The sequence below is a fragment of the Elaeis guineensis genome, chromosome 4 (genome assembly GCF_000442705.2).
Source record: "Elaeis guineensis isolate ETL-2024a chromosome 4, EG11, whole genome shotgun sequence".
In the NCBI taxonomy this organism is placed as follows: domain Eukaryota; kingdom Viridiplantae; phylum Streptophyta; class Magnoliopsida; order Arecales; family Arecaceae; genus Elaeis; species Elaeis guineensis.
In genome coordinates this window covers 12,303,592-12,314,289 of record NC_025996.2, presented here as the reverse complement: position 1 = coordinate 12,314,289, position 10,698 = coordinate 12,303,592, and the positions used below count along the sequence as shown (strand labels likewise).

General features: G+C 39.3%; 1 protein-coding gene across 1 annotated transcript; it reads right to left on the bottom strand.

Moving 5' to 3' along the window:
* Positions 1–518: 518 nt before the first annotated feature.
* On the bottom strand, positions 519–890 carry LOC140857254 (putative pentatricopeptide repeat-containing protein At5g52630). The gene has a single exon (XM_073256017.1). It carries the CDS (start codon positions 888–890, stop codon positions 519–521), a length of 372 nt encoding a protein of 123 aa, XP_073112118.1.
* Positions 891–10,698: the final 9,808 nt, after the last annotated feature.

The following is a 10,698-nucleotide window of genomic DNA, read 5'->3' as shown; positions in this document are numbered from 1 at the left end:
ATCTGCTTAAGGGAGAACGCCTGATGGTCTAAAGATGCATTGTAGTCTGAGGCAAGCTAAACTATTTGTTGCGTCACGACAGCATCTATTTAAAAGGGGTGATTGGTTTACAATTAAAATCAGAATTGGAATCAGAATGAGGATGGATTGAAATTGAAATCGGAATGATCAAATCATTCAAAATATTTAGTTTACGATCGGAATCGAAATGGATGATTTTTATTGTTGTTGTTTGGTGATACAATTCAAATTTTTATTTTTATTTTTAATTAAAATTTTAAAAAAATTAATTATTTTAAAAATTAATATTAAATAAAAATTAAATATAATAATAATATTTTTATTTTTTTAAAAAAAATATTATTAAAAAATTCAAACATAATCCAAAAGATCCTACATTTGGCATACAATCTGGTCATTCGGTGAACTCTGATTTCAAAAATAAGATCCTTAAGCTCAGAACTAATATGCAACACGCTGACCATCATGACCCTGTCAGGGAACACGCCATCTTGCCCTCATTCTATCTTCTTGTATAGTCCCAAGCACGTTCCGTAGTTGCCGCCCCGAGAGTACCCAAACATCATGGAGTTCCAGGAGATAATACCTCTTTGGGGCATCGCATCGAACAACTTCCTCATGGAGGTCAAATCGTCCATCCGAGCGTAGAGCGTTACCAATCCATTGGAAACGAAGAGGTCAGTGTCGAGGCCAGCATGGAGGGCGAAGGCATGGACCTCCCTTTCGGTGAGGTGAGAGAGCGAGGAGGTGGGGAGGGAGGAGAGGGACTTGAGGAGGGTGAAGAAGGTGAAGGCGTCCTCGCGAGAAAGCCGGCGAGGATGCGATGCTGCGAGCATGCCAGGAGATAATACCTCTTTGGGGCATCGCATCGAACAACTTCCTCATGGAGGTCAAATCGTCCATCCGAGCGTAGAGCGTTACCAATCCATTGGAAACGAAGAGGTCGGTGTCGAGGCCAGCATGGAGGGCGAAGGCATGGACCTCCCTTTCGGTGAGGTGAGAGAGCGAGGAGGTGGGGAGGGAGGAGAGGGACTTGAGGAGGGTGAAGAAGGTGAAGGCGTCCTCGCGAGAAAGCCGGCGAGGATGCGATGCTGCGAGCATGCTGTTGGCCGCTGGAGCGGTGCTTTCGATGGCCCAACGGTAGAGATGGGCTCCTCTGGCATTTGGATCTGAAGCCTCATGCCTCCGGCGATTTCTCCATCACAGTTGTCCAGGCCAACTCCTCCCTGGAGGACCTGGCCGGGCATGGCGGCCCCGAGGCCTCTCGCTTCATCAACAACTATCTCTTCCCCCGCGTCCACAATACTCTTCTACCACTCACCCCTCGTAGAAGAGATTTTTACTCGATCTACTGCTCTAAATCGATGGATTTTTTTGGCAGAGTTCGCATTGGAGCAGGGGGGATCTCGACAGAGGTGATAAGGAAGGCGTTCGATGCGATGGAGGAGAAAGAGCTCTAAATTAAACAATTGGAATGAGAGTCATTCATTCTAATTTTCATTCCAAACCTTAATTATCTCAATCAAACACCCTCAAAATTTCTGGCATTGCCGGCAATTGCTTATAGAAGAAAAAGATAATGTGTAAAGGGGAGAAAAATATGATGCCTCCAGGAGTCGATATCTGATACATTTAAGCTTAGGCTCTGGTTTACGTGTGTTCAGATATCATTTGGTTGTGTAGAATTAGCTTCCATGACTCTCATTGATCATGATGAGCTAAAATTTTCAGCGAGGCATCTAGACCATGTAGTACTAGCTTGCATGGTATTTGCATGTTTGAGCTACAAGAGTGATGCACGCCGTGCACAGGTTTCTGGCCACAGAGAATCCAATTCTCAGATCAGTCTTGTTGGTCTAGCGATGCCTGCGTTCAGCTCAAAATAATGCATGCTCTGCTTAATTTTGTTTGGCTTCAAATTTACTAGCTGCAAAAGCTGGCTTGGAAGTTGTTTTGAGTTATTTTTTGCAGGTTAAATTACTTTCACGTGGGTTCAACCTTCGTATGGTGTCTATACGATGCCTTTGTTTAAGACAGGCCCTTTGTGGTGGTGGTGGTACCAGCAAAGCTTCATGATTTGTCTAGAACGTTAGATGGTGGGTCTTAAGCTATTATTTCCGTTTTGGTCTTCATTTTTTTATTTCTTTCAATAAGATCTTTTTAGTTTCACGTATAACAATTAAGAACTTTAATTAATTGCAAGAAAGGAAATGCCATTGTTTTGAGGAATCAGGTGTCTGATTTCCTCATATGCATATGTATGTGTGTACCTATATGTATACACAGAGTCGTCCAGAAAAACGTTACATGGTGGGTCTTAAGCTACTATTTCCATTTCGGTGTTCAATTTTTTATTTCTTTCAATAAGATCTTTTTAGTTTCACATACAACAATCAAGAAATTTAATTGAGATATTTCAATTGATACCCAAAATTTAATTTGCAAGAAAGGAAATGCCATTCTTTGGAGGAATCAGGTGTCTGATTTCCTCATATGCATATTTATGCATGTATGTATATGTATATATATAGGAATCCATCTGGCAGTCATAAGATGAAGAAAACAGGCTTATAGTGGAACAATGTCATGGCTCTAAAACAGCTGCAGAATTTATAAATCCAAGCTATGCAACATGTAGAAGTAGTAAGGTGCATATTTTTATTATCAACAGAAAATAGAAATAGCCATGAATGGAGACACAATATAAAAGACTTTATGAACCAAACTGCAGAATCTACATTATTGCTTCTACTGATTCCCCTTCAGCAATTCTGTTGCCACGTTATTCACACATCTCAAACCCCTCAAACGTGAAGAAAAATAGCCCATTGGAGAACTCAGCTGGCTTATCTTATTATTCAGCATTTGATTGAGTCCTCTACTTTAAAGTCCACATATGAGAATTCTATTAGGAACAAAAAAATACCATCTGACTATTAAATGCACAATAGAATACAGATGGTTATTCACGTCAAGGCCATCATCATAATATATAAGATGCTTCACCTTTCAAAAGCATATTCATTTTCGTTTAGTATTAATCTTCTAATCTGTGGGATAAATAGCGCTTTGTGATCAGGCTGTCCTAAATAGAGAAAAAAAAAAAGCTAGGTTTGGCGGACCTAATAATTAGTAAACATGATCTAAAATCATGCCGCAGTGCATGACAATATTAAAAAACTATGTTTTGAAACTTTGAATAGTATATTCCAGTAGGAAACTATTTTACAAGCACCAAAAACATCAAGAAACATTCAAGACCTAAGAACATGCATTTCCTGCACAGTAGCTAGTACCTTTATAATAGGAGGTCATGAGAAACATGTCAGGATGCATATCGAAGCATTTTAAACACTAGGATGGGGGCAAGAGCTTGAACATATTGTGAACAAGCAAGATGAAAGAAAAGTTCTATTACATGCGTACTAGTGTTCCAGCATGGGTGGGAGAAGCAGCGTGTAGCGGAAATTGTCATATAACATTGGAATGTGCTAATATCAAAAAAAAAAAAAAAGAAGAAAAAAAAGGGAATGTGCTGAGGATCATATCCATGTGCAATACCAATCAAACATGAGATTCTCAAACAAATCCATGAAGTAAATTCTACAAAAGAGATAAGTAGATGTTGAGCAAAAATATATGCCAGTGTTCCAAACATTGCTCCACCTAAAAGGAAGCCTACAAGAAGACCACCACTTCCACCTCTAGAATTATCACTGCATATACGTATAAAAAAATGCTACACCCACGATCTGTTTCATATATGCTAACAATAATCTCAAGTGACAAGGTGCAAGAAAAGTGCAAATAAAACAAGATAATTCAATACATAATAGCAATGTCAATATCAGCATCAAGTATTTAAGGTAATAAAGCACACACATCATACATAAGAATGATGCAGCGGTTGGGGAGATGCAATATCCATAAAATTATTCAAGCACATGAAACCAATCATTCAATTTCAAGTGCACAAAGTGCTTGTTGTTTTGAGAACCCAACTACCAAGATCAGCAAACATATTATAAACTGGTTTAAGATTGAAACTTAATGGAGGAGGCATATAAAGATGGAACTTAATGGAGGAGGCATATTGATATAACTGACTACACTGGGAAAGGATTATGATGTTCATCCAATAAAATAGGAAATACTTTCATAATTGCACCATTCAAAAAACAATGAACATGTCTTCAAAAATACTTCAATGACAAGAATGCAAAATTCTGTGTGTTCATGTGTGGTCATGGGTTGCGTATGGGGTAAGGGTGGAATTGGAGGATCGGACATTCCACATATGTATATAGTGCTCTTCTTTTTGTGACAATAGTCTTTGTATGTTTATCAATTCACAATCCTTCTGATATGTCGAACTCATTAGGAGCTTAAATGCGAATTTGGAAAAAGCTTCTGGAATGGAATGATGGGTAAAAATTGGAAAACAAGGAGCATCAAGATTGTTTTTTGTCCAGGAGTTAGACCTCTTCTTCATTGAAGTCTTACATCAGTCAGTTAATACTACCATTGTTGCATGAAGAAAATGGAACGTAGAAAAAAAGCACACAAATCTTACGAAGCTTCAATAAGAAGCAAAGTACCTTTTGCAATAATTTAAGCCTAAATAAACTCTACTTATACCTTTATTATTAACATAAATTAGTGCTTTCTTAATGAAGGATATTATGATGATGAGTAAAAAGATCAAATATTTGGAAATCTCCCTAAAGCCAAAGGGCTTCAAGCTCTGTCCTCCATTTCAGTTTATCCCTATAAATGAGATCTTGATGTCACTTGCCATCAGAAACTCCTTGGCTTTGTCAGATGATGCTTCACGATGTCAAAGACTCCCAATTAAATTACAAAAATGATCTGACAGAAGTGAAAAACTTTCCAAAAGACCCATGACTTAGAAGGACTTGCACTGTTATTGGACAGGTTTGATTCACACTTGGTGGGGACAGGCTTTAGCAAACAGGTGCATTACCAAACAGGTTCCTAGAAACTAGTTGGTAATACATCTTTCAGAATTTTTTCCGAAGTTGAATTCCATCTATTTTATCCCATCCACAAAAGTAACAGCCTACCAGCTACTCAACATAAAATATCAAAGATGTCACAAATAAGGGACAATCTGAAAGGACAAATTTAACCAATTTTACAGTGTACTTCTTGTGTAGTAGGTTCATCATGCACAATTTCTTTGTCTTTAACCCCTATTTCATCATGAGATGTATTTCTTGCTGAACCACACCTTATAGTTCCAGCAACAACAAAAGCTGCATAAAAAACAGCAGCTGCAGGAAAAAAGAGGAATTGAAGGAACTTATGTGTCCTTGCTAGCAGCCCAAACTTTTCTTTGTTCACCGGGCTCTTTCTAGGAATGAACAATTTACATCAATCTGGTCCAAATAACAAGTGGCACTAGCAATTGCCAAACTCATTTAAAGTGTAAAAGAAATATAAAGCTAGGCACATGGAACCAAAAAGCAGTATTGTGGAGAAGATAAGAATATGCAGAGGGTAAAACAGAAGATCATGGAAGTCAAGGATGCAGATAAATAGGGGAAAAGAAAAAGAAAACTCTAATTGTCATGCCAACCAACTATAAAATGATGCAATGAAGAAAGTTTGCTGATTAGAGATAAGCTTGAGAAAGCATATAGGTATATTGAATAAACGCTTGGGAATGGAACCTTTCTCGGGATTGTCAACCAGATAATCTCCCGTGTTTATGAAAAGTTCAAGTCCAGAAATCACATGAAGCAAAATAAAGAAATGACAGTGCCTCCTCTTTATCAGCTCTTAAGCCTTAAGAGGTGGATGGCAAACAAAGGTGGCGAAGTGTTTGTATGAGTTGCAGCAGCTAAACATCCTATCGTTATTTTACACCAATGTATTGTTAGCACTAACATTAAGACCATAAATGTTACAGCATAAAGGCAGGGTCACAGCATCTCTTGAGAGTTGAGAGATTGGGGTTGAAATGTGGCAATCCTATGGTTGCTGCTGACAAAAACATGGGTTGGACTTTGATTTATCAAAGTGCCATCTTATCCCTCAATGACATGCAACGTATAGATGTTATTATTTGTTAAACATGTGAAATCATCACTCATACGAATGCTGGCTACTGTCATAAACTGGTGAAAGGGCATGGCATGCCGAATAGCAACATAGGGGAAATGCCCACAAGAGACAGTGGCTGAGCACATGTTAATATCACTGTGAATATCCTAGACCTATTTCACAAAGAAGGATCCAATGTCATAAAATTAAACCGACACCAATGGTACTTCCCTCTAAACAATACCTTGAATTCTATGATGTGAGACAAGGATAGCATCATGCACCTAACTACTTGTGCTAGACAAAGATTCTGTTACTTCATAAGGTCAATAGAAAAATTGTTGTACCTGTATGCAGGATGATGATTTACTCAATTTTTCTGGCAAATTGGCAACTGAGTTTGATGGCCTGATAATTTCTACAGGTTGTTGGAATGCAGGCTATGTGTTTCAAAATGAGATCCACCTAAAAACCCTAAGAAAGGATAAGGAAGAAGAAGAAATAAGATAAATGCCTCATAACAACAAAACAGATAATAGATCATCAGAATGTAGAAGACAGCTTGATTTCCTGTAGAAGATCTTGCTAGCCAAACTATCTCCCCGATATATCTATCAATCATTGGGACAACATGTCGATCCACAGGTACTTATGTTTATCCATTGGAAGGCATAACATACTCCATGTGAGCTTGAGCGGATGATCAAAAAACTGTCGAGTTTGGGGACATAACAACTATGGCAGGAGTTTACCCTTCTCTGTCAATATCATTCCCTGTAGCTCCACGAGCCAATGGTTTATTCAAAAGAGTAAGATCATAAGTTCCCATGGCTGGCAGGTGGAAATGAATCACGACATCTTTTCGCTCCACCATTGGTATGGACAGAACTCCCTATAATGGCATACTTGTACATCTGCCATATCGGAACATCGGCCAGTAATTGTTTTGAAGTTCTGGTGGAATTGATCCAGAACCCTTCTGAGCTATACCAGTTGATAGCATATGGAAAGGGCTTTTCTCATTAGGTATAGTAGGTAGAGCCATTTCTTGCCCTTGAACCTTAGATAAATAACTAGATAAAGCTGGAACTCTCGTTATTGTGCTAGCTGTTGCCATTATGTGATTTTTTTTAAAAAAATCCTGAATATGCTGTTTCTTATGCGACTTGAAAGAACCTGGACCTTTCTAAAGATAAACTTCACCACAATATAGTTTTTCATCTAAACATTTCTATGTTACTTAGCTTTTAGTTTAGTCTTCCTGATTCTGTATAATGTTTCGATGCTCTCAGCTCTCCCTCGGTACTTCTGAAACATAAATTCTCACATTTGTCTGATAAGTCCCAAGTCCTGAATTTGTGGAGGCGGGTGGTGAAATGCACAGCATGTACTTGCAATACTTGAAAATTTATATGAAAATGAGAATAATCTTCTAATTATCTTAAATGACTTTCAAAGATCACACCTTCCAATCTTTAGATTAGACTAATTAAGTTTCAAATTCAGGCTACTTACAACTTGGAAGACTTTCTGTATAATATAGAAATTTGTATAGTAATTGTACAGGTTCATATTATGGGTTCATTATACATGTTGTAAGAAGGCAATCTCTTGATACATTAATGTCAGAAAATAGAAAAAAAAACCTGTTGGTGCATGGCAAGATCAGGCCATTCAAAGTAAATTTTTTGCAGAAAAAATAAACAATCAATCCCTGATAAAAGGGATCTCATTAGGGTACATTGATAGGGTTGATCTACCTGGTAGTGATGCACATGTCATATTGGCCCCCAAGATTATTTTTTCAGCTCATCAGAAGCATGCCAAGTAAACAAGTTTTTGACACAATTCAACTATTCAAACACTCAAAAATATGAAAAATCCAAAATACACACACACACCTTTTGTTTTGCTTCTGTAAAGGAGGCTTGAAGATTGAAAGAACAACTTGGCGGAAAGGAGTTCCGGTGTTAGACATCTACAAGCAAAAGGCAAGACAGCTTGAAGAACATAGAAGATGGCTTTATAGCTCCCACGACTCTCTGGCAAGAAGGCAGAGTCAAGAAAACTTTCAGAGATTCTAAGCGAGAATATAATGACTTTTTTGCCATCCGGTAATCTTGCCGATGATCTTCTACGGGACGTTCGATGACCAAAGTTCCGAAAAACCTCAGTTGGAGAGGAGAGAACTCCAAGAAAATACGCAGAAATGAAGCATCGAAGCCACCTTAGGACGCAATGGAACATTACATAATAGGAAGAAGCTTTTAGACTTCAAGAAAAAAAGAACGAAAAACTCAGATAAAGAGCAGCGGACGAAGTCGCCATGGCCATCGAAGAGGAAGAGGAACGGGAGATGGAAATGGAGCGAAAAACTTCATATAATCTAAAGGGTTGTGCTACAGTACTCCTTAAATATATTTTATGTGAGATTAAGGAGCATCCAGACCGTTGATTACTTGAGGCTAATTTAGGGATTTTCATCCCAATAGGTTACCAACCGGTGACCCTCAGGGATTCTTTTATTATTTTCTTTTGCTTGACTTCACACCCTTCGGTGCCGCACTTCTCTTCACCACCCCCGTCCCCTCCCCCACAGTCTTCGTACCGGCGGCCTGCTTGCGCCGGCATCGTTGCGGGGCTCTCCTCTCCTCACCGCGTCCGGGCGTCTTCCACTCCCGTTCCCTCGCCCGCTGCCTCCCCTATCGGTGGCTTCCCCGTGCCGTAGCCTCCCTACGAGGGCAGCACCGACCGCCCCCTCCTCACGGGGGTAGGCATTGCCCTTCCCTTCGGTGCTCCCCTCCCTTCGCCGCCTTCCCTCTCTCGCCCGCAGCGTCCACGTACCGGCGGCCTCCCCGCTCCGACGGCCTCTCTGCACCGATAGCGTAGTTGCCCCCTCCTCTCGCCTCGCGCGTCCGGTCGTCTTCCACCCCCGGCCCGTCGCCCCGTGTTCCCGTACCTGCTTCTTTTCAGTATTGGCATGAAAGTTGTTGTATAAGTTTCTTTATTGGACATGGAAAGTTAAAGAGCTGTGATAAAATCTCAGTTGGTATTATGTGATAAGATCTGTGGATATTGATAAAATCTTTGTGATAAAATCGCTGTGTCTGTCTGTCCAATACCAATCTATTGAACGGACATTCACTTCATTTTGCTGCCGGTCATTCACTTTGTAAAGTTCTTTTGACAGGCATGCAGAGCGTCGATTCAGTGGCTTCTGCATTTGCACAGCCTAAGCTGAGGAGGCTAATGTGTTGCATAAAATCAACCACAAAAGTACTGAAAACACTTCCAACAGACATTTCTCTCATTATCGCAATCATTATCCATGCTTTGAATCCAAGTCAACTCCGGCATAACTGGTTGTGACTATCTACCTGATCGAACTGCTAAAACCATGGTCTGAACCCAAGTATACGTCGACATTGGTCCGATCGCACCCTAAAACTAATGATACCTATTCACTTGATCGGATCACTAAATCTATATCTCGATATAACTGATTGTGACTATCTACCTAATCGAACCGCTAAAATCGTGGTAGCAAATTTCTGAACAATAATATATTGGTTTAGTTGAGGATTACCCTATCCGGACCCTTCATCAGATTTTATTTTCAGAGATCATGGCAGCACAGCACATTAAGCATGTTAAGACAAACTACCCCAATCTTCTTTGACATTGTCAGGAAGATGCTATCAAGTTTTAAATAGATTCTTCTGTAAAAATCCTGTTGGTTGCCAATGGAAAGTACAGAAATTGATCCTCAGCACCACTCTAGAGTAATTTCCTTGGGGAAAGCAAGGTCTGCCCCATGGATTGATTGCCATAATGCCATTTTATGTTTAATCCTTGACAGAAAATTTTTATGACTGGACCCTTGACTTCGATGGCAATTTTGTGTTCAATCATCCCTTTGCAGTATGTTTGAACAAAACAGGCCTTGCTACAGCTTTAGATTGTCCTGCAAGGCTTAATATATAGGTTAAAGGACAAAGGATGCTTGCTGTAATCTGATGATCTGGCGTTCTTAGAGTAAACAGGCACACATATTCCCTCTTCTTAATTAAATCAATGAGGACATGACATAATCATTACAAGCTACTGATTCATAGACACATCAATTTAGCCTAAATTTCTTAGATTAGGCCATACAACACAAACTTATAGAACCAACTTAAAATTATATATTAATATATAAAAAACATACACAATTAAGTGACCATTCATCCTCCTTACAATTGAAGTTGGAGGAGTGAAGGCCTAGTATAGATTACCAGCAAGCACATAAAGTTTAAAACCAGAAAACCTATCCAAGTTTCAGGTCTGCTGTTTCACTAAATAAGAACAGTCTTTGCAACTTTCCACCCTAAGATATAAATAGAAAGGAAAAAACTAACTGCTTGGTTCATCAAAGCTGATCCTTCTAGTGACAAGCCAAATACAAGTTTCATCGCTAGTTGGGGTACTACATAGCAGCCATCTCCAACAGCTCCCTGAAGTCAAATTCTGTTTCAGAAGCACTTCTGTCATCTTTGTTTGATCAATTGAAGTACGTCATTTTTGATCTCATCTTGTCTGTTGAATTCCGATAAAATCAATTCAGCTAGT